This window comes from Stegostoma tigrinum, chromosome 3 (genome assembly GCF_030684315.1).
Source record: "Stegostoma tigrinum isolate sSteTig4 chromosome 3, sSteTig4.hap1, whole genome shotgun sequence".
Classification (NCBI taxonomy): Eukaryota; Metazoa; Chordata; class Chondrichthyes; order Orectolobiformes; family Stegostomatidae; genus Stegostoma; species Stegostoma tigrinum.
The window spans coordinates 92,256,340-92,275,997 of NC_081356.1; the positions used below are offsets into that span (position 1 = coordinate 92,256,340).

Genomic DNA, 19,658 nt, shown 5'->3' on the forward strand with positions numbered 1-19,658 from the left:
TGAACGTTGCTTCTGCATTTTCTCAGCAGCTGTAAACATTGTATGCTACACCCTGATACCCCGATGGACTTGTGTGGTGTGATCTGCCTGTAACGCACGTAAGGCAACATTTTTCACTGTATCTTGGCATACGTGACAGTAATAAATCAAGCCATATCAAATCAGAGATACCAGATTCAACATCTGTTTCTCACTCCAAAGATGCTACCAGAGAAGCTGAGTTCCTCCAGCACCTTTCGTTTTAGTTCGCTCATGTTACTGTTTTTAATCCTTTTAGGAGATGCAGGCTGCTTTTAAGTGGAATTATCACGTTAATACATAACACATGCTGGCAATGAAGAGTACTGGCTATGTGCAGCTCTCGATTAAAACAGAAAGCAGTACCGATTTGTTGTTGTAGCGAACAAGTAGTGGGATACCACGCTCCCCCACCCGAAAAATGAGGAAGTCTGTCGTAAAACTGAAGAACATGAAAACATGACTCTGTCCCTTTTAGTGAATTTGGGCTGATGTGACAGAAAGGGCGTCTATAACATTTGAAACCATACAATAGCTCCGTCATGCCAATTTCTCCAAACGTAAGCAAAGTGGCACTGTGGAGCTGCTCACTTTCACAAAACTCTGAAAAGAGAGAGAGAGAAGGGTGTGTCTACCAATCGGTTCAGCGAGGGACATGCCCCACACCGCGTCAGATCGAGCAGGGGAACGATCTCAGTTTAAAATCTCCCAGGCTCGGCCGCAGCAATGGGGAAAGTGACAAATTTTACAATAGTCTACGACCGCGCCGTGGACAATAACGTGCCGACCTACAGCTGCGGGGAATGGGTCACTGGGCGGATCGTTGTCGAGGTCAATGCTGAGATCGAGGTGAAAGCTCTTAAAATTCACGCCAAAGGACAGGCGTACGTCCACTGGACCGAGAGGCACAAATCCGGCTCCAACTCGAATACCACTCGACACTACACTCAGAGAATCAGATACTTCAAGCACAAGTACCTGCTAATTGGTGTGGGTAAGTGTGGGCTCGCATTGTTGAGTTCGTAAACATTTGTAATCAAAAATATCTGCTTCCCTTTGGGAGATTGCTGTAGTCTCTCAGCGAGGCTGTGTGACTAATCCGGGGAATGTCTATAAATAAGTATACAATTCTTAGTGCGTTTTCAAAAGAGCCGAAAACACTGAGCATTTCAGTCATGTTACAAATAATCAATGTTCCCAGCATTTTATATCTTTTACTTCTGATTTCCATTATTCACAGTTTTTAATTACTGATTTTTTACTTGCTCTGTCAACTTGTAATTGGATTCATGGAAAGAGACAGAAGCTGGTGGTGGTGATGAGGGTTGTTTTTTCAGACTGGAGTCGGTGACCAGTGGTGTCCAACAGGGATTGCTGCAGAGTCCAAGGTAACAAAGTGTGGAGCTGGATGAACACAGCAGGCCAAGCAGCATCTGAGGAGCACAAAAGCTGACGTTTCGGGCCTAGATTCTACTTTTGTTTGCCATTTATGTTAGTGATTTGAATGAAAATTAAGGAGGCATGGTTAGTAAGTTTGAAGATGACACCAAAATTGGTTGCATGGTGGACAGTGAAGAACATTATAGAGTCATGTAGCATGAAACAGACCCTCAGTCCAACCAGTCCATGCTGCACATAATCCTAAACTAAACTTCCTTAATTCTGAGGAAGGGTCACAGGACCCTGAAACGTTAACTCTGTTTTCTCCTCCACAGATGCTGCCAGACCTGCTGAGCTTTTCCAGCAACTTTGTTTTTGATCCTAAACTAAACTTCCCCCACCTGTCTACTCATGGCCCATATCCCTCCAAATCTTTCCTATTTGTGTTTTAAACGTTGTAACTACGCTCACACTCAGCACTTCCTCAGGAAGTTCATGCTACACTCAAACCACCCTCTGTGCATAAAAAATTGTTTCTCATGTCAATTTGGAATTTCTCTCCTCTCACCTTAAAAATATTGCCCCTAGTGTTGAAATACCCATTCGTATGGAAAAAACACCTACCATTAAGCTTATCTGTGCTCCTCATGATTTTATAAACCACAATTTGGTTACCTTTCAACCTCTTATGCTCCAGTAGAAAATACCCTAAACCCCCACATCTGTCTGTACATCAGTGTTGTTCAAAGTCCTGCCATTAACTGTATGCATTTCATGGAATCCCTACAGTATGAAAACAGGCCATTCAACCCACCAAGTCCACACTATCCTTCCAAAGTGCATCCCACCCAGACCCATTCCTGTTAAACAGGCATTTCCCATATCTAAGAGATAATGGGAACTGCAGATGCTGGAGAATTCCAAGATAATAAAATGTGAGGCTGGATGAACACAGCAGGCCCAGCAGCATCTCAGGAGCACATAAGCTGACGTTTCGGGCCTAGACCCTTCATCAGAGAGGGGGATGGGGAGAGGGAACTGGAATAAATAGGGAGAGAGGGGGAGGCGGACCGAAGATGGAGAGTAAAGAAGATAGGTGGAGAGAGTATAGGTAGGGAGGGGATAGGTCAGTCCAGGGAAGACGGACAGATCAAGGAGGTGGGATGAGGTTAGTAGGTAGATGGGGGTGCGGCTTGGGGTGGGAGGAAGGGATGGGTGAGAGGAAGAACCGGTTAGGGAGGCAGAGACAGGTTGGACTGGTTTTGGGATGCAGTGGGTGGGGGGGGGAAGAGCTGGGCTGGTTGTGTGGTGCAGTGGGAGGAGGGGACGAACTGGGCTGGTTTAGGGATGCAGTAGGGGAAGGGGAGATTTTGAAACTGGTGAAGTCCGCATTGATACCATTAGGCTGCAGGGTTCCCAGGCGGAATATGAGTTGCTGTTCCTGCAACCTTCGGGTGGCATCATTGTGGCAGTGCAGGAGGCCCATGATGGACATGTCATCTAGAGAATGGGAGGGGGAGTGGAAATGGTTTGCGACTGGGAGGTGCAGTTGTTTGTTGCGAACTGAGCGGAGGTGTTCTGCAAAGCGGTCTCCTCCACCTAACTTACACACTCCTGGACACTATAGGCAATTTGGCATGGTCAATTCCACCTAATTCTGCACATCTTCGGACTGTAGGAGGAAACCCACACAGACACAGGGAGAACATGCAAACTCCACACAAATAGTCACCTGAGGCTGGGATTGAACCTGGGTCCCTGATGCAGTGAGGCAACAGTGCCAGCCACTGAGTCACTGTGCCACCCACATATGTTCTCCCAAAATGCAGCACTTCACATTTACCTGGATTAAACTCCCATCTGCCACTTCTTCACCCACATCTGTAACTGATCCATATCCCACTACATTCTTTGACAACCTTATGTACTGTCCAAAATTCCACCGAACTTTGGATTGTCTGCAAACTTACAACCCACCTATCTACAATTTCATCTAAGTCATTTATATATACCACAAGCAGCAGAGGTCCCAGAACAGATCCATGCGGAATACCACTAGTGGCAGACCTCCAGCCAGAATAACACCAGTCCACCACTACCTTCTGCCTTCTGTGGGCAAGCAAATTCTGAATCCACGTGGGCAAATCACCATGAATCCCATGCATCTTAATCTCCTGATGAGTCTACCCTACAGACCTTGTCCGAAGCCTGACTAAAATTCATGTAGACAACATCCACCACTCTACCCTCATCAATCATTTGTGTCACCTCCTCAAAAAATCCAATCAAGTTAATAAGACATGACATGCCCCGCACAAAGCCATGCTGAATGCCCCTAAGTAGGTCATACTTTTCCAAGTGCATGTAAATCCTATCCCTAAGAGTTCTTTCCAATAGCTTCCTAACAACCGATGTAAGACTCACCGGTCTATAGTGTCCCATTTCCCTTCATGAATAGAGGAAAAACATTGAAAACACACCAGTCCTCCGGGACCTCTCCAGTCACTAAAAAGGATAGAAAGATCTTGGTGAAGGTGTCAGCAATCTCCTCTCATGCCTTTTTCAATCACCAGGAGTAGATACCATCAGGCCTGGGGGATTATCCAACTTAATATTCTTGAAGAGAACCAACAGCAATTCTCTCTTGATCTCAAAATGCCCTTGCATATTAGCATGCTGCACATAAATCACACTGACTTCCATATCCTTCTCCTGGGTGAATACCAATGCAAAGTACTTAATTGGGATCTTGCCCACCCCCTCTGCCTCGAAGCACAAGTTAAAACTTAGAATTGTGGTCACTGCAGAAGAGGACTCACCAATGTCCTGTACAATCTCAACATGACTTCCCACTTAATCAATTGGGTCAGTGGGCTGAGGAGTGGCAGATGGAGTTTAATTCAGATAAATGTGAGGAATTGCATATTTTCAAAACAAACAAGGATAGTACTTATACAATTAATGTAGGGCCGTTGGTAGTGTGGGAGAACAGAGAGAACTATGGGTTCAGGTACATAATTCTTTGAAGCTTGCATCACAGGTTAACAAGGTTAAGTGGCTTTTAGCACGCTTGCATTCATTTCTCAGTCCTTTCAATATAGGTGTTAGGACATCATGTTGATATTGTAGAGGCCTTTTCTGGAGTACTATGTGCAGTTCTGGTCACTGTGGTAATAGGAAGGATATTATTAAACTGGAGAGGGTTCAGGAAAGATTTACCAGGATTTTGCCAGGAATGGAGGGTTTAAGACATACAAATAGACCGGGAAGACCGGGTTTTTTTTTACTGGAGTGTAGCAGGTTGAGAAATGACCTTGTTGTGATTTATAAAATCATAAGGGGGAATAGATAAGGTGAATGATAAGGATCTTTTTCCTAGGGTGGGGGAGTTCAAAACTAGAGCGCATATTTTTAAGGTGAGAGGAGACAGATTTAAGAAGTGCATGAAGGGCAATTATTTTACTCAGAGCATGGTTTGTGTGTGGAATGAACTGTCAGAGAAAGCGATGAGTGCAGGTACAGTTACCACATTTAAAAGACATTTGGATAAGTTCATGAATGGGAATGGTTTGGAGAAATATGGGCCAAGCACAGGCAGGTGGGACTAGTTTAGTTTGGGAACATGGTTGGCATGGACTGGTTGGACCAAAGGGTCTGATTCCATGCTGTATTGACTCTGTGACTCTATGAATGTGCAACAGATTTTTGTGATCTTGTTTACAACCAGTTAGACCAGCTCTAACTTGTCACATGGAAAGGCTCAGGCCACATTTTTTTCATCACCAACTGAGGCTGAGAATTCCAGTAGGAATTCCATGGAGACTTGAACATTTTGTCGCTACTCCACAATTTGCAAATATTACAAGTATTTATAGTGCTCTCCTGACTGTGGTAAAGATCCCACATTCCTCTGTGAAACTTACAGTAACTTTCAACATCCACCATTAAACTGGGAAAGTCAGAAGTAGCTGTCAATGGATTCTTCTTCCACCACATCTGCCCAAGTGGAGACCGAGAAGTCACATGACTGCAAATTACTTGTTATTTTAAACCTTAATATGATAGCTGGTGTAATTCCAAATTGGAATTTATTGAATGCATGCAACTGGACATTTAACTGTTGTAGCAAATCAGAAAAGATTTGTGGAATTACAAATTTCTCCATTATGATAAAAAAAATTATGCAAGCTTTTAAGTATGGTATTTCAACTTTTACTTTAAGCTGATATATATGGACAAATTTAGAAAGCAGATGATAATCAGGAGTCAGTATGGAGCTAGGGGGATACTATTTAAAAATTAAGGGTCACCCTTTTAGGATTGGGTAGAGGTAAAATCTTACTCTGAGCAAGTTGAGAGACTTTGGAACTCTGCCTCCGAAGATAGTGGACGTGGTGTCTTCAAATATTTTAAGACGAAGAGATAGATAGGTTCTTGTCAGGCAGAGGAATCACAGGGGGAGATGGGAATGTGGAATTTGATATGCAAATATATCAGCTATAATCTTATTGAATGAGGGAGCAAGCTCAAGGGGCCTCAAAAGAATGATTTATTTCTGCTTCTGTTTTGTATTTTCATCTGTTTTCTGTGACTGTTCTCCAGTGTGATTGGCTGCCTGTTTTGCTTGATGATGTCATTGGAGTTGAAGTCCAGATAGTTTGTGTAGCTGGCAACAGAATGAGGTTTGAAATCCATGCAAAAAATACTGCTAAGTCTTTGTGCATGTCTTTGTTTCAGGTCAAAAATGTGCTGTTGATTCACTATTGGCTACCAAATGCAGCCTGATGTATTTGCTAAAAACATTTAAGCAGTTCAGTATTTCTCTTCATACTATTTTTGCCTGGAACTGCTATCTTTAGTTGTACAAATTCATTCACCTGCCATAAAGAAATATAAGTTGTTGTACTCGCCTTGCTCCTTGAGACTAATTCCCTTTCAGGTCCTTTAGTTTTAACTTTTAAGCAGCAGCAGCCCTCTCCCCTGTTTGTACCTCTTGTTCCCCCACTTCCACAGCTTCATATCTGGACATATTTTCCATCAGCTTCATTGAAAGTGAACTCTTCACAATCTACAAAGCTAAACCTGCTTGAATGGCCAGAGATGGTGTTGGTTCATAGCAGTTGAATGGAGGTGGGGTAAGAGATGTTAGTGTGTAGATGAATTCACCAAGAGAGAGATGGCCGCTTTGTGGTGGTAATGTCCGTAAGTATGTCTGCTGCTGAGGTAACAACTATTTGCATGACCTTGCCACCAAGTCGTAGTGGCAGCTAATTTATTTTTCCCTTGGTTGCTACCGGATATATCCAGGAGATATCGCTTCCATTATGTCTTGTAGGGCAGCATGATCGCTCAGTGATTAGCACTGCGACGTCACCATGCCAGGTTCGATTCTAGCCTTGGGCAACTGTCTGTGTGGAGTTTGCACATTCTCCCAGTGTCTACGTTGGTTTATACCCACAGTCCAAAAATGTGCAAATTGGGTGGATTGGCCATGCTAAATTACCCATAGTGTTTAGTGTGGCAAATGCAGAGGTAGGGTATGGGGTGCATTCCACGCAGATGCTCAATGAAAAGTTGGTATGGACTGGAAGGGTTGAATGGCCTGCTTCCATACCATAAGAATTTTATGAGTTCATTCTAGAACAGTTCACACAATTCAGGATGGTTAGCTGTTTGGAAATCCCTCAGAGATTTGGAAAGGCAGACATTGGGATTTGTGCTCAAGATTAGCAGTTAATGGTCTCTAGATCTGCCTGGCACATGACTGCACCCAATCATAAATTATATGAATGAGGCCTCAAATTTAAAATTAGCTGGGATTTCTGCTGCTGTTCTGACACTTGTTGGATACTTTTGCATCAGAAGTGTTAAAATTCCCAGCATGGAGTTACAACATGCTGACATTATTTGCCTTCGATTCTATTGTTCTGTGTTGTGTGGCATTTTCGCTATGTTAAATGAAATTGATTTTGAACAGATCTCAAAACTGGGCATCCATAAGGCACTATGCACCATCAGTAGCAGGAGAATTATACTTCACTACAAGTTTCCAGCATATCCACTCGACTATCATTGTCAAGCAGGCACTATCAACCTGAGTTCAATAAAGATAACAGGGTACATGCCAGGAGCAGCAGTAGACCTTTCTAAAACAAAAAATAATGTATTAACCTGTTGAAGCCGCAATAGGTCTATTAGCGTGCCAAACAGCAAACAAAGTGTATGTTCAGACAATGGAATGACCCCACAACCAACAGATCAAATCCAAACTCTGCAGTCTGCCACATCCAGGTTTGAATGATGTTGAACAATTTGAAAACTCATGGGAAGGGGAGGCTATACAAATATCCTCATCCTTAATAATGAGACAGCTCAAATCTGTTTCCTTCTCTACAGATGCTGCCACAACTGCTGAGTTTCTCCAGCATTTTCTGGTTTTAAATTAAAATTAAATCATAGAATCCCTCCAGTGTGGAAACAGGCCCTTTGGCCCAACAAGTCCACACCAACTCTTAAAGCATTACCCCCCAAGCCCATCCCCCCAGTCTACACATCCCTGAACACGATGGGCAATATAGCAGAGCCAATCCACCTAGCCTGCACAGTTTTGGATTGTGGGAGGAAACCACAGCACCTGCAGGAAACCCACACTGACATGGTGAGAATGTGCAACTCTCCAGACAGTCATCTGAGGGTAGAATTGAACCCAGGTCACTAGTACTATGGAGCTGCAGTGCTAGCCACTGTGCTGCCCTAATTTTTGTTTTATTCAGATTTCAGTTTAATTTCGGAATTCCAGCATCTGAAGTATTTGGCTTTTATGTAATGGGACAGCACACCTGGTTCATGCCTTGACCTCCTTTTGAAGTTTCCATCATCACAACTAGTTTGATTAATTCCATATGATATCAAAAAAACACCTAGAGACACTAGATACTGGAAATGCTACAGACCTGACAACGTTCTGACAGTTGCACTGAAGACTTGTATGTGTTCCAGAATGAGCAGCACTCTAGCCAAAGTGTTCCAGTATAGTTACGGCACTGGCATCAATTCTGCAATGCAGGACAAATCCAAGTCGACCAATTCTTGCCTGTCAGTCTACTCTAGATTATCAGCAGATTGATGAATCATCAACAATGCTGTCAAGTATCCTTCAGTCAGCGATAACCTGCTCACTGTTGCTCAGTTAGGATTTTGCTATGATCTCAGTTTGGTGGTAATATTGGACAAGTCACGTTCCAGAGTGAAACCTAGCTTGGCAGATCATAAATTTTAGTTTTGCAATTTGTTTATCATGGTAGCCAGTTACGAAACACACAAGAGGCTGTCAATGTACATCTAACTAAATAACAGAAAACTTTGATACATGCAAAAAGGCAAAGGTGCTAACTATGGCATATTGTACAATACGAGTTGAAATGTTCTTACTGCAAAAGTCAGAAAGAAGGATTCAATCCTTTTATCCTCAACAACAACTTTAACATATACAAACCTCAGTGGGGATAACTGTAATTGGTTTCATTTTGACTAATTGCTACATTCACATGATGCTATTTCTTTAGTTAATACCTCTTACTAAGGCCCATATGAAAACTGCTAACACAGCAGACATTTCTTAACTCGAATTCCTTAAGCTCCTCTTCCACAGCTCTCTGTTTCTGGATCTTTTCTCTTATTGACATTAGGCCACTCAGAACTTCATCCTTTCAGTCTTTGGAGACCGCTAAACTGCACTGCTGATGTTTCAAGCCTTTTTCACATTGAATCTGTTTCTCTTTCTGAGAAACCTGCATACTCTCTGGATTTCTGGACAATGCTATTTTTCTCTAAAGTAACATGTTTCTGATCCTATCTCCCCATGGACAGGACACCTTGTTAACAACCCTTTTTTTTCTACCCTCAATAGGAAGGCACTAGCGTATTCACCTCTAGGCTTTGAAAAGCCTCATTTAAATGCATGTAAAGAAATTTCCAGAAAGTTCATCACCTTTCATTTGACGCAAAAAATATTCTATCCTTTTCTTATCTTACAGAATGTAGAAATATAAATCAAACTTAAAATAATGCATGGTGCTTTCCAGTTTAGAACCCAAGTTTCCAAATAATAACAATGACGCAGCTGCTAACCTCATTACAGCTTTTTACCCAACATAGATAAAAGAGATTGACACCAAAGGAGAAGTAAGAGTGACAGCCCTGAACGTCAAGACTGCATTTGAGCAAATACGGTATTAGAAGTCCTCACAAAACTCGAGTCAATGTGTATCCGGTGAAAACCTCCCTCGTTAGAAATCATATTTAGAACAAAGGGAGATTGTCATATGTGTTGAGATCAATCATCTCTGACGTGAGGCATTACTGCAGCGTTTCCTCATGGTAGGGTCCTAGGCCTTTTCAACTGTTTCATTAATAACCTTCCATCCTAAAGTCAGAAGTGTGGATGTGCAATCATAAGCGAATAATGATCAGCATTATTCATACACTCCTCAGATACTGACACAACCCACCGTCTGTGGTATGCACCTAGTACAATTACCGAAGAGGAAGAAGTTCTAGGCAATGACAATTTTCAACAAGAAAGAATCTAAGGACCACCCCCGATGAATGAACATTTAAAAAAAGTTATTCAGCTACCACTTGAGTCACCCCATAGCTATATAAGAAAAAAAGTACAAAAATGGAATAGCAAGTTCTTCTTCAAAGCAACCTGCTAAAACTTTTTTTCTCTGAACAAAGATCCCAACCCGAAAAGTCAATTTACCTGCTTCTCTAATGCTGTCTGGCCTGCTGCGTTCCTCCAGCTCCACACTGTGTTATCTCTGACTCCAACAGCTGCAGTTCTTGCTATCTCTACTAAAACGGAAATTGTTGTCAGAGATTTGTTGTGTTTTCTTAAGATTGACTGCTGAATCTGTAAATATCTTGTACTGTTTTAATCAGATGTGTACACCAACATTAAACAAAAACTAAACAAAAAACTACAGATGCTGGAGATTAGAACCAAAAACAGAAAGTACTGAAAAAAGTCAACAGGTCTGGTCACATCTGTGGAGAGAAAGCAGAGTTAACATTTCAGGTCCAGTGGCCCTTCTTCACAACTGATTGCAGTTAGGGAATAGTTGATATATATGTTGAAGATGGGGGAAAGGGGCATAGAATCAACGATAGGTAGAGCTGGAGCTCAAAGAGGGAGAGAAAAGCAGTTGGACAGAAGAAAGAATGGGTAAAGGTCAGCTGGCAGAATTAATGGCTAACAATGGGCTCTTTGTGTTAGCAGCCCATTAGATGACAAAGCCTGGTTTGCTGGGAGGACGGGATAAGGACATGAGAAAAGCTACTCGGGGCCCTAAAATTATTGAACTTGATGTTGAGTTCTGAAAGCTACAGAGTCCCCAGGTGGTAAAATAAGGTCCTGTTCTTCCAAAATGCACTGAGCTTTGCTGGAACAAAGCAGCAAGCCTAAGACAGAGATGTTAGCCAGGGATCACTGTGGTATGTTGAAGTGGCAGGCAACTGGAAGCTCAGAGTCTTTTTGGGTCAGAATGTAAGTTTTCTGCAAAGCAGTCACCCATTCTGTGCTTCGTTTCCCCAGTGTAGAGAAAACCACATTGTGAACAGCGAATATAGTAGACTAGATTGTGTGAAGTGTAGGTACTTCACCTAGAAGCTATGTTTGGGGCTTTGGATACAGAGGAGGGAGGAAGTAAACAGACAGGTGTTACACCTTCTGTGGTTTCAGGGGGAGGTGCCATGGGGCTATTGGGGGGAGGGGGGTGGTGATGTAGGGGGCGGATGTGGGTTTTAAGAGTGAAGGAGGAGTGGACCAGGCTGTGGCGGGGAAAGGGTCCCTGCAGAAGGCTGACAAGGGAGGGGAGGGGAATATGTGTCTTTTGGGTGGCATCTGGCTGGAGGTGGTGGATATGGTGGCTAATGATCCTTGGATATGGATACTGGTGAGAAAATCAGTGAGAAGCACGGGGACCCTGTCCCTGTTTTGAGAGGGAAGAGAAATGGTGAGGGCCGAAGTGTAGGAAATGAGTCCGACACAGCTGAGAGCCCTGTCAACCCTGGAGATGGGTAATCCTTGGTTGAAGAAGAAGGTGAACATTTTGGAAGCTCCCTTGAAGAAGCTGGCATCATTAGAACAGATAAGATGGAAAAACTGGAAAAATGGAATAGAGTCTTTAAAAGAAACAAGGTATGGGGATGTATAATCAAGATAATTGTGGGAGTCAGTGGGTTTGTAGTTGATGTTGTTGGCTGGCCCATCCTCAGAAATGGAATCAGAGATGTCAAGGAAGGGAAGGGATGAGTCTGAGATGGACCAGGTGAATGTGAGACCGGGGTGGAAATTGGAAGCGAAAGTAGCATACTTTTCCAATTCTGAACAAGAGGGAGAAGCAGCACCAATGGGGTCATTGATATACAAGAGAAAGAGTTGTGGATGTGGACCAGAGTGGGACTGGAACAAGGAATATTCCATGTACCTTACAAAGAGACAGGCATAATAGGATATCCATGGCCACCCCTTTGACCTGTTAGAGTTAAAGGGGAAGTTGTTCAAAATAAGGACAAGCTCAGCCAAACAGGGGAGGGTGGTGGAGGATGGAGATGGTTCGAGACCTTTTCCCAGGAAGACAGGGGGTCCTGAAGCCATTCTGATGGGGGATGGACATGTAACGGGATTGCATGGTTTTTTTGCTGTGCCTCATTGGAACTGGCAATCATACTGGACCATGAAGAGTACTGTATTGGTCATGTTCTGTATCTTTCTTCTGAGGAAGTCATCGTGGATTTTCACTGTGGCACATTGCAACCGGCGACTTTTGAGTTCACCGTACACCATTCTCATGAGGGTATCTTTCAGCATTGTTAGGTGTCCATCGCGTCCCTCCTCAAGAACGCACACCTCAGTACCTCACTCTTCCACGAACCCACGGATAACCTCATGCTGCTGCACTTCTCTAGCTTCCACCCGAAACGTGTTAAAGAGACACTGCCCTACAGACAAGCCCTGCATATTTCACAAGATCTGTTCCGATGAGGAGGAACATGCAGACTCCTAAAGATACCCTCATAAGAAGGGGATATGATGCTCAAACCAAAAATCGCCATTTATGACATGCCACAGGTAAAAACCATAATGACCGCCTCAGAAGAAAGACACAGGACATGAACAATAGAGTACCCTTCATCGTCCAGTACTTCCCTGGAATAGAGAAACCACACCATGTTCTTCGCAGCCTTCAACATGTCATCGATGATGACAAACTTCTCACCATCAAATAACTGTCAAACCTTAGACTATCATTCACAGCAAACTACACAGCCTTCAGGACAGTATCAACCACAAAATCACACAACCCTGCCACAGCAACCTCTGCAAGACATGCCAGATCATCGACATGGACACTACCAACACAACACCACACACCATACACAAGGCAGATACTCATGTGACTCGGCCAATATTGTCCACCTCATACACTGCAGGCAAGGATGTCGCACAGCATGGTATATTGGTTAGACATTGTAGATGCTACAAGAACAGATGAAAGGATGCTGCACAAAAATTGCCAGTCAGGAATGTTCCTTCTCAGTCAGGGAATAAGATCAAAGACATTCAGCCTCTGATCTTCAGGTAAGCATTCCCCAAGACGGCCTTTGAGATACACAACAATGCAGAACTGCCAAACAGAAACTGATACACAAGTTCTGTACCCATGAAGGTGGCCTCAACTGTGATCTTGGGTTCATGTCCCGCTACATGTAATCCCACCATACTGTTCTGTTTCTGTAAAATCTTCCTTACTGTCCTGTTTTGATACCATCACCTTGATAATTTGTTATGACCTCTCTACCTTCGTTAGTTTGTATTACGTGTTACTTTGCTTAGCCCCTTGGTATGCAATTCGTACACCTATCATGTTATTCTGGCCATCTGGTTTGAGTCCAGAAGCACCTTATTTTTAATTATACGTAATTATCTCTTTGCCTCAGTTAATCAGATGGTAGGTCATCCCTTGTAGACCAACAGGATGCTGGAAGAACACAGCAAGGAGGCAGCATCAGCAGAAAAGTAGAAATCAATGTTTGGGGGAGCTGAAGATAAAGAGGGGAGCGTGATACTGGATGGTAGTAGGTATGACCTGGTTGGTCGATGGGAGGGATGAGTCCAGTTGGTGGCTGGAAGGGAGGGTCAGAAGGTAAAATGGAAGGGAGGAGGTGGAGCTGGAAAGTGAGGTGGGGGAAGATGGGTGGAAAGGTTATTTGAAATTGGGGAACCTAATGTTGAGTCCTCTGGGCTGCAGGGTGCCCAGGTGGAAGATATAGTGGTGTTTTTCAAACGTGCGTTCTGATGCCCTGTGACGTTGGATGAGGTCGAGGATGGATGGACATGTTGGAGTAGAAACCACGTTAGTGAGACCAAACGTAGAGTACGTTACTATTTCACCAAGCAGGTTCATCTAGCCTGTAATGGCCAGCCTAATCTCCTAGTCACCACCATTTTAACTCAACCACCTCCCCCAACAACACTCTTTTCCCCCCCCCCCCCCCCCGGACATGTCCATACTCAGTCTCCTCTAGCATTGCAGCGATTCAGAATGCAAATCTGAAGAACGCCACCATATCTTCTGCTTGGGCACCCTACAGCTTGGAGGACTCAACACTGAGTTCTCCAATTTCAAATAACCTTTGCACCCATCCCCCAGCTCCCTTTCCAGCCCCACTCCTCCCTTCCATTCCACTGACTGACCCTCCCTTCTAGCCACCAACTGGATTCATCCCTCCCATCGACCAACCATGTCAAACCTACTACCAGTGTCCATCTATCACTACCACTCCGCTGCACCGTCCTCCCCTTTATCTGCAGTTCTAACCCCCCCACCCCCACATCCAGTCCTGAAGAAAGGTAGTACCCAAAACATTGACTTCTCCATTCCTGCCTGACTTGCTGTGTTCTCCCAACCTTCTGTTGGTCTACCTTGGATTCCAGCATCAGTCATTTATTTCTCTCTAGGTCATCCCTCCACTTGTTAATTACCATCTGACACTTTTGATCACCGGCCTAAACTTATTATCCAGCCTGTTGACCCTCCACCCGCACCATTTGTATGATCTTTTGATCTCTCAGCCTATGAATTCTCTGCCTGCGTGCTTTTCTTCACTCCTTCACTCCACCTGATGAAGAAGCAGCAGTCCAAAACCTTGTGATTTCAAATAAACCTGTGGGACTATAACCTGGTGTTGTGTGAATTCTGACTTCATCTGTCCCAGTCCAACACTGGCAACTCCACATGATGGAGAGAGAGGTCAAGCGTATGCATATGGTAACACTTGGTACTGTGTGTAGATCTCGGAATGCAACAAGAACAGCTGCCTGAGCAGCACTGTACATCACAGAGATACCTGTAATCCTGGGTGGATTCAAAACAACAAGGATAAACCTTGAGTTGGAATCCACGCTGGGTGAGTCTGAACTGGAGGCAGTCTCTGACAAATGGGATGTGGCTGTGGAAGCGTGTTTTGACAAAGACCTTGTGAAACACCAGAAGCGACAACAGAAGTAATGACAGTGAAGAAGAGAAAAGATGAGAATGCAAATCCTGTCAGAGAAAGGGGCAGAATTTCTCCATGGTGGGCTATTCTTGCTGCGTTCCATTTGTCAGCACTACGTGCAGCAAGACGCAATATTTTTGGAAGCTGAACTATAACAGTACAAAAGTGACAAAAGCAGAAGGAGAGTAACCAGTATCCTGGCCTTTGAACACCGCTTTCTCAGGGCACCTTTTATCATCTCTGCCCAAAGACCTATGGTTCCAGGATTGGCCTGTTGAGTCATGTGAGAACACACAAGTCATGATGCCTGACAAATTTCATTCTCATAATGATCATAAAATCACAAAGCAAGATGCATTGACTAAGGCACCAACAGTTGTCAATAGCATTTTTGTTTCTGAGTAAAAGAATTCCCAGAGAATGAAAGGTTTATAGATGAACCTGTACGACTGTTTTAGTCAATGGCATCACAGATATTAACATTAAATAATTGCTTCCACTCAATGCAGCTCAATAATAACCAGAAGATCCATGTTGTAGAAGTGAATTTTCATCTCTTGCTCATGAGCCTCCATTTTGCATGATTTCATGGTGTTCACTATGCTGTATTATTGAGGGATTACATTATGGTGAACGATTCCAGCCAAGGTGAATGTAGGAATGTAAGGGACTGCATGAAATAATACAAGCGGAAGGAAGAAACCACAGCATCGGTGTCTTGTGGTGCAGTGGTAGCACCTCACCTCCGAGCCAACAGCTCCGGGTTCAAGTTGAAGTGCAGGATTTGGTGTGCAGGGAAGGTGCATCCATAATGTGATCAAATGGGTTGAGTGTCCATTTTATAAATGACATGCCAATAGCAGAGTGTGAGTGTGAGAGAAATTCCTTGTAAGCATGTAATGGAAAAAAAATTGGAGCGTCTACCATCCTTGTCCACAAATCCAGGCGACAACACGCATGTAATAATGGACATTGCCACAGCAACTCGTTTCCTTGGAGTAGCTGGCTGGCTCAGATTTGGTGGCACCAGCATAGAGATCATTCTCAGTTGCAGCAGGGGTAGATTTTGAGACCTGTCCTCCATGTCCCATCTGTGGATATTGTGAAGCTGTGGGGTTGACCCAGTCTTGTAGGAAATGATGTGAAGAGAGCAGTAAAAAGAAAATTTTAAAGGGATAACTTTAAAATGTAAAAGCAATTCATTCCTGGAATAAGGGGCAGAATCTTCCCAAGCCTTGGACAGAATGAGCTACAGTAAGAGACGTGGAAGAATTGCATGAGAAGGCAAGTGAGACCTTTGTCGATGGTGAGAGCAATAAATCGTATTTTTTTCCTTCGCAAATGCCAGGTCCTCTGAGGTTTTCCACCGACTTTGTTTTTGTATTGCAACTAAGTTCCAGGCATCAAGACAAGATTCTCACTGCTGAGTCCTGAGAGCATAGTAATGGGGCTGGGAGGGTATGAGAAATGGTGGCAGTAGTGATGGAGGAATTCCATATTCAGGCACTGTTTCTGCAACATGAAACCTGGCTCCAGGCAGGAGTGTTGCCTGCTTGGTGCCACGGTCGAGGATGTCACAGTGCAGTGCACAAAGCAGTCTCTACAGGGCAAAAGACACAAAAAGAAGTCAATAGATATGTGGCTGCATTGTGACTAGGAATGGAATATTCGAGGATATTGAAAATTTTAGGAAGGGCAGACAAGAAGGAAAAGGAGCTGGAGATGCACTAATAATAAAAGATGGGATCAGTACATAATAAAGAAGAATCTCCAATCTGAAGAATATTATGTGGAATTTCTTTGGGCAAACCGAAAACAACAAGGTGCAGTGGACATTTGATAGAGTTATTTATATGTCACCAAATAATAGTGGTAGTGGGGGGACATGAACGTAATCAGGAAATGAGGGAAGCAAGTAGCATGGGCAAAGCTTTCATAGAATCACAACTTTTTCAATCTGTCTTAAAAACTAAAGTTTCTCATTCCTGGAACCAAACTTGTAAATCTCTTCTGTACTCTCTCCAATGCATTCACATATTTCCTATAATGTGAACCCACAAATGCCAACAATACTGCAGGTGAGGTCTAACAGGTGTCTTACAAGAGTTAAACATCATTTCCTGGCTCTTGTAATCTATGCCTCTAATAATAAAGCTGAGAGCACTATATGCCACCTGTCCAGCCACCTTCAAAGATCTGTACACTTATACATCCTATGCCCCCTTTAAAAATGCACCCCCATGTTATATTGTCTTTCATTATTATTCCAACCAAAGTGCATCACCTCATTCTTCTCCACATTGAATCTCAGATGCCACATTAGCACAGACTCAGTGCCCTTCTGGAGTTCTACACAAGCCTTCTCACAATTCACAATTCTTCCAAGTAGTATGTCATGTGCAATCTTTGAAATTGTCCTGTAAAACAAGATCCATATCATTAATATATAAGAAAAGCAAAAGTCCCAATGCCATCCCAGAGGTGCTCCACTACAAACCTCTCTTCATCCAGAAAAGTATTCGTTGACTATTTTGTTCTTTTCCTATCTGTCAGCCAATTTTATATCCACTCACCTTTTGCCCCCTCTTTGTACTATGACCAGTAACTTTTCCACACAAGTCTGTTTTGTGGTACTGCAACAAACATCTTCTGGAAATCCATGTTTTCCCCATCAACTGATGAATAGATGAGCAGAGAGATCTCAGTGTCCATGTACACAGACCCTTGAAAGTTGCCACCCAGGTTGACAGGGCTGTTAAGAAGGCGCACAGTGTTTTAACTTTTATTAATAGAGGGATCGAGTTCCAGAACCAAGAGTTTATGGTGAAGCTGTACAAGATAAAAGATATAGGACAGATGTCAGAAGTAGCGTCTTTACTCAGAGAGTAGTAAGGGAATGGAACGCTTTGCCTTAGGTACATTTAAGTCGTCATTGGACAAGCATATGGACGTACATGGAATAGTGTAGGTTAGATGGGCTTGAGATCGGTATGACAGGTCGGCACAACATCGAGGGCCGAAGGGCCTGCACTGTGCTGTAATGTTCTATATTCTATGTTCTAACTGCATAATCCTTATTGAAACTTCTGTTAGTTCTTCAACGAAATGCCTCCATGCAAGTTAAACACAATTTCCTATTTTTGAAAATCCAAAGCTGACGCTTCTTAATCAAAGACAACAAGATGTGGAGCTGGATGAACACAGCAGGCCAAGCAGCATCAGAGGAGCACGAAAGCTGCCTTTTTGGTCCGAGATCTTTCTTCAGAATTGCAGTTCCTATTATCTCTTCTTCATCAACCCAACTTTTTCCGTTTGATTCCTATCTCTATGCTGAAACGTTCTTCTGGAAGCTTCCGGGCTGACTTCCACCTCCACGTCAATCAACTGATCCACTAGCCACAAATACAACATATGCTTCAGGGTATGAACTACGCGGCTGGGCTTATCCTTTGAGCATTCTACTGACTCCTGCTGACCACCTTCTGTAAATAAGATGAGAGTATACCAGTGAGCGCCTAGGGTTGAGCGAGTCGAAATAATAATCGAAAAGCACCTTCAGCCATTCCTCAAAGGAACACATCACAGGGTTACCCGTCCACTACTTCTTATAAGCACGTTACACATACCTTTTTTTTTAAGAAGTGCACGCGATCTTTAAGCATCCCCAGCAATTCCTGAAGCCAGGAGGCAGGGAACAGAGGCTGCACACATTTAACACGCTAACTCCAAAGATGGGACAGAGGTTAATTGTCTAATCTGATCCCGAAGCGCCGTGTTTTGGGAGCTCAGCAATGTAACGAGTGCTGCCCGTTCAATCGCTTCTTTTGGGAATAAAAGACGGAATTTTGTAAAATTGAGGCGTACCTGACCCGACCCGGGACGTAAGCTTTCCTGCTCTTCTAATGCTGTCTGGCCTGCTATGTTCATCTAGCTCCACACTGTTGTTACCGTTGACTCCAGCATCGGCAGTTCTTACTATCTCCGTTCTTATTATCTCTTGAGGAATGTGTGAGTTGTGTTTCCTTCGCTCAGGATTGCAAGAAATGACAATACGCAGGGGTTCTGAAACCATACAATAGCTCCGTCATGCCAGTTTCTCCAAACGTAAGCAAAGTGGCACTGTGGAGCTGCTCACTTTCACAAAACTCTGAAAAGAGAGAGAGAGAAGGGTGTGTCTACCAATCGGTTCAGCGAGGGACATGCCCCACACCGCGTCAGATCGAGAAGGGGAACGATCTCAGTTTAAAATCTCCCAGGCTCGGCCGCAGCAATGGGGAAAGTGACAAATTTTACAATAGTCTACGACCGCGCCGTGGACAATAACGTGCCGACCTACAGCTGCGGGGAATGGGTCACTGGGCGGATCGTTGTCGAGGTCAATGCTGAGATCGAGGTGAAAGCTCTTAAAATTCACGCCAAAGGACAGGCGTACGTCCACTGGACCGAAACTGACTCGGATTCGGAGTCTCAGTCCTACACTCAGAAAATCAGATACTTCAAACACAAGTACCTGCTGATTGGTGTGGGTAAGTGTTTCAGTTCTGTACAGTAGCATATGAAGAAAAAAAATCAAAAATTAAAGTCTGATTATTCAACAAACAAACCAAAGGCATCTCTTACTGTGTAAGATTATATTTACATATAATTATGGTACGGGAAGGTCTGATAACTGAACAGATCCCCAATTAAGTTTGGCA

The 19,658-nt window shown here is 43.6% G+C and overlaps 1 protein-coding gene across 4 annotated transcripts in view; it reads left to right on the forward strand.

The window, feature by feature from the left end:
• Positions 1-622: 622 nt before the first annotated feature.
• The window catches only part of LOC125450306 (arrestin domain-containing protein 3-like), a 64,755-nt gene continuing 45,719 nt past the window's right edge, over positions 623-19,658 (forward strand). For 2 of the 4 annotated variants that reach the window (XM_048526295.2, XM_048526299.2), the window contains exon 1: positions 624-1,012. In XM_048526295.2, the coding sequence (XP_048382252.1) occupies positions 745-1,012 (268 nt within the window). In that variant the 5' untranslated portion in view covers positions 624-744. Of the gene's footprint in view, positions 1,013-19,022; positions 19,488-19,658 lie in introns of those variants that run through there. The other 2 variants (XM_048526314.2, XM_048526306.2) reach the window with 2 other exon arrangements.